The 4473-nt window shown below is 60.7% G+C and overlaps 1 protein-coding gene across 1 annotated transcript; it reads left to right on the top strand.

Moving 5' to 3' along the window:
- Positions 1 to 2292: 2292 nt before the first annotated feature.
- LOC134170472 (brain-specific homeobox/POU domain protein 3) lies at positions 2293 to 3936 on the top strand. Its single transcript, XM_062631843.1, has 2 exons — positions 2293 to 2474; positions 2994 to 3936. Exons 1-2 carry the CDS (start codon positions 2355 to 2357, stop codon positions 3891 to 3893), a joined length of 1020 nt encoding a protein of 339 aa, XP_062487827.1. The 5' UTR covers positions 2293 to 2354; the 3' UTR covers positions 3894 to 3936.
- The last annotated feature ends 537 nt before the right edge of the window (positions 3937 to 4473 follow it).

Below are 4473 nucleotides of genomic sequence, written 5' to 3'. Positions count from 1 at the left end.
TCCTGCTCCAGCCGAATCTGAGTGATGTGCAGACGTGGAACGTGCCCACATCTGGTCCCGGAGTCCTGAACCTCCCGGGCACATCCCAGGGCAGAGTCTGGAGCTGATTCCTTGCAGAGAAAACGCAGCTTGGAGCAAGGTTTGCTTCCTTGGGCAGACGTGAATCCAGGGCTGGGAACTGAACTGCTCTCTCCAGCCTCCCTTCTCTGAGCTGCTGAGATGAGGGGTCACCGAGGAGAGCCCAGCAAAAGGAATTGGGAAATGCCCTGACAAAGGCTTCCGGCTGTCAGAGTTAACACAGCCAGGGGCTGTCAGCTGAAGTGGAGAAGGTGCCTGCACCCACCGCAGAGCACCCAGGAGGGACAATTCCCTTCTGCAATGATTGTGTGAGTCTCCTCCATACAGAGCTTCCAGAGAACCTTTCTGGCAGCTGCTCTCCTCTGCCCATCACCTGATGCTGCAATCTCTCTGCAAGCAGTAAAGAGGAGACATGACTCAGAGCTGTGTGATGGAGAGCTGAGGGGGAAGAGGCTTCAGAGCTCCTGTCTGCTCCTGCCTGCAGTCAGAGCATCAGCATGTTGACAGGTCTGGGGGCCTCTGGCATGTGTGGGATGCTTTAATGAGTCCAAAGGTCTGCCTGGACCGTGCCCACTGACCTCTCCCACCTCTGAGGCCCCGAGGGATGGGGCTTTCCTGGCAGCCCCACAGTGCTGACACAGTTCTCCCCAGAGCAGACTCCTCCAGAACTAGGGTTTTCCTCCATCCCTCTGCACAACTGATGTCTGCACGGGTCTCGTTGAGGGACCTTCTTGCTGCAAAAGCATCACTGGTGGCTGTGCCTGAATCTGGGCAGCAGCACTCACGGTGGTGGTTGCTTTGTCTCCCGTGGCTGGATCTGACATTTCCCCATGCATGTCCAGAGCCAAAGAACCATCTTTCTGGGGATGCTTTATCCTCTCAGGTAGGGGCTGTGGTTAGATCAGGACTTCCATTCCCTTGTGTCCCTGCCTGACCCAGAATACTGCAGTATCCCCATGAGAAGCAGCATCTCAGAGGATGTGGGGTGCAGGCTCTGCGCAGAAGAGAGTGAGGGGGATAAAGGCCAGGAAAACTGATGCTAACCCTGACAAACCACCTGCCCTGTGTATGATCATCCTTACACGCGTTTCTAGGGCTGGATTTTTGGGACTGGATTAACACGGTCTGTTCCCCTGGGAAGACCTTTGCCCTGAGCACGACCAAACGCCCTTCTGTCCTCCATCAGCCCCATGGCGACCGTCCCCTTCTCCAGCAGGTGTGGATGGGAGTCCCCTCCATTGGTCCCCTTCCTGTGCTGGCAGCGCTGCTGCCCATCGCACTTCTCACCTACCTTTTGGCAGGGCTGGAGGCAGCCAGGGGGCTGAACAGCCCCCACTCCAACAGGCAGCCATCAGGTTTTCTGTAGCGATGGGATCTGGGCTCGGTGGCAGCAAGGAGAAGAGCAGGGAAACAGCATGGGCAGCTGCTATGAGGAAACCCGTGTGGATGAAGGAGGCAGGAGACTGTCAGGCATAGTGGTGAGCTGGAGAGAGGAGGATGGAGAGGGTCAGACAGACACACAGCCGTGGATCCGGCGGGACCCTGCACCGGCAGGAGGGGTGGGATAACTGGGCCAGGTAACTGCATCGAAACAGGGCAAACCAAGGAAAACTTGGTGAAACTTTTCCTTATTTCGTTGTTCTTGGTTTTAACCCCAGGGAATTCTTCCCTTCAGAGGGAGGTGAGGGGATCTGGTGGCTCCTGCTCACCCCCAGGCTCGGGTTTGTTCTCCTCCCCAAATCCCCGCTAGGGAAACGCAGCCCGAAGCCGCTGGCAGGGACCGGTCAGGAGGATGCAGCAGGAGGATGCAACAGGAGGATGCAGCTCGATACCGTACAGGGCCGTTCCGTACCGAACTGAAGGGCTGCTAGATGGCGCGTCCTGGGGCAGAAGCGGGACCCGGCGCCTCTCGCCCCCACCCAGTTCTGTCGGTGAGGGCAGGAGGGAGGCAGGAGCATCCCCTCCCCATCCCCACCCTCATCCCTGCGAACGGAGGGAGCGGGATAACGGCGCACAGCATCCCCCGCTCGGGGATGAGCGGAGCCGGGACGGGGGTGGGGGAACCCCAGTTTGGGGAGTACAACGGGAGGTGGGGGGGATGAGCTGGGTGCCGGGGGGCGGGCGGTGGGAGGTACCTCCCGGAGCCCGTCCAATGGGCGAGCGGGGGGGCGGGGGGGCCGGGCTATAATGCTGTTGATGTCGGGCGGCGGAGTCAGACAATACCGCGCCCCCGAGCCGGGCAGCCCGGAGCGCCTCTGCCCCGCTCCGCTCCCACCATGATGTCCATGAACAGCAAGCAGGCGTTCAGCATGCACCCCATCCTGCACGAGCCCAAGTTCCCTCACCTGCACACCAGCTCCGAGGCCATCCGCAGGGCCTGCCTGCCCGCCCCACAGGTAAGCTGCCCCTCGGTGGGGCTCCCTACAACACCCCACGGGAGGGATCGGGGGGGGTCCGAGCTGTGCGCTCCCCAGCTTCCAAACGGTTTCCATCTGTTTTTTGGGTGCTATGTGGGGTTTGGGAGGGGTGGGGAATTTCTCTCTCCGAGCGCTCCCGGAGCCGGGAGAGGGGCCGAAAAGTGGGGAAGCACCGGTGGGTCCGCGCCGGCGAGGAGAAGGCGGCCGTTCTCCCCCGTCCGCCCCGTCGGTGCAGCAGCGGCTCTGAGGGATGTCCGGTGACTCTGGGTCCCTCGGAGGCCGCTCTTCGGTTCTGGGGAGGACCCCGGAGAGCACTGGGGTGCCCGGAGTCCGGCACCTGTTCCCGACACTTTAATTTGGCGGGGGGAAAGGGTTGAACTCGGTTCATCGGCCCTGTCCCACGCACTGCTGGAGGGGCAGAGCTGGACCACCGCAACTTCCTTTTAACCCTCTCCCGCTTTTTCAGTTTTTGCTCCCACTTTTATCCCCCCTCCGCAGATCCAGGGTAACATTTTTGCGGGCTTTGACGAGACCTTGCTGCGGGGCGCCGAGGCTCTGGCCGCCGTGGATATCGTGTCGCAGAAAACCCACCCCTTCAAGCCAGATGCCACTTACCACACCATGAGCAGCGTGTCCTGCACTCCTACCTCTTCCTCCGTCCACCTGCACCACCCGTCCGTGCTGACCACCCACCATCCCCACCACCACCAGCCCTCCCAGGGCCTGGATGGAGAGCTCTTGGACCACCTCAACACTGCCCTCCCGCTTGGAGGGGTGCCGGGCCTGGACGTGGGCTCCACTCCTTCGCACCCACATTCCCACATGTCGGCCATCAACCACATGGCCCATCACTCCCAGCCCATGAACGTGTCCCACCCCCACGGCCTGGCTTCCCACACTGTCATCTCCAGCCCTGAGACGGAGACGGACCCCCGGGAGCTGGAGTCCTTTGCTGAGCGGTTCAAGCAGCGGAGGATCAAGCTGGGGGTGACCCAGGCAGATGTGGGCTCCGCGCTGGCCAACCTGAAGATCCCGGGGGTGGGCTGCCTTAGCCAAAGCACAATCTGCAGGTTCGAGTCTCTCACCTTGTCCCACAACAACATGGTGGCCCTCAAGCCCATCCTGGAAGCGTGGCTGGAGGAGGCTGAGCGGGCGCAGAGGGAGAAAATGACCAAACCTGAGATCTACACGGCGGGGGACAAGAAGCGCAAGCGCACGTCCATCGCTGCCCCCGAGAAGCGCTCGCTGGAGGCTTATTTCGCCGTGCAGCCACGGCCCTCCTCGGAGAAAATCGCTGCCATTGCCGAGAAGTTAGACTTGAAGAAGAACGTGGTGCGGGTCTGGTTTTGCAATCAGAGACAGAAGCAGAAAAGGATGAAATTTTCTGCTACCTACTGAAGAAGGGGCTGGGAGGGTGGTGGTGGTGGTGGTGGGGAGGGCCTGCCCCACTCCCCCTCCCCGGCCCCTTCAGAATGGGCCGGGCTGGGGGCTGGTGGTGGTGGTGGTTGAAAAAGAAAACTGGGGGGAGGAAAAAAAAACCGAAAGGAAAAATAAACCTAAAAAAAGGGACGCCCCCCCAAGCGAAGAGTTTGGTGCCTGCTCCTCCCCCCCCGGGTGAAGCGGCCCCGCTGCTGGGACTGGTACAGACTGCTTTTGTAGATAAAACTGGACAAAAGGTGGAGGAAAAGAGAAACCGTAGGGCTCATGCGGGGTTTTGGGGGGCCCGCGGTCAGGGCAGCAGCACCCACAGCGCAGCGGGCTCTGCCGCAGCCCCTCGCCTGATGCCCGCTCCTTTCCTTTCAAATAGCCTAAAATAAGGAAAACACGTGAAATACCTGAGAAAGGAAACGAGCTGGAAGTGCACCGGGTGGCTGTAAATAGGGTGTCCGCCGCGCTCCCCGCTGCCGGGGCCTCCACACACACACACTTGCATGGTTCTGTTCCAAACCCATCGCGTTTTTGCAGTAACATTTCTGTT

The sequence above is a fragment of the Pezoporus occidentalis genome, unplaced genomic scaffold, assembly GCF_034315485.1.
Source record: "Pezoporus occidentalis ecotype Australia unplaced genomic scaffold, CSIRO_AGI_Poc_V1 ctg377, whole genome shotgun sequence".
NCBI classification, from domain to species: domain Eukaryota; kingdom Metazoa; phylum Chordata; class Aves; order Psittaciformes; family Psittacidae; genus Pezoporus; species Pezoporus occidentalis.
Note: the sequence above shows the minus strand (reverse complement) of the source record. Positions and strands in the feature narration are given on the sequence as shown.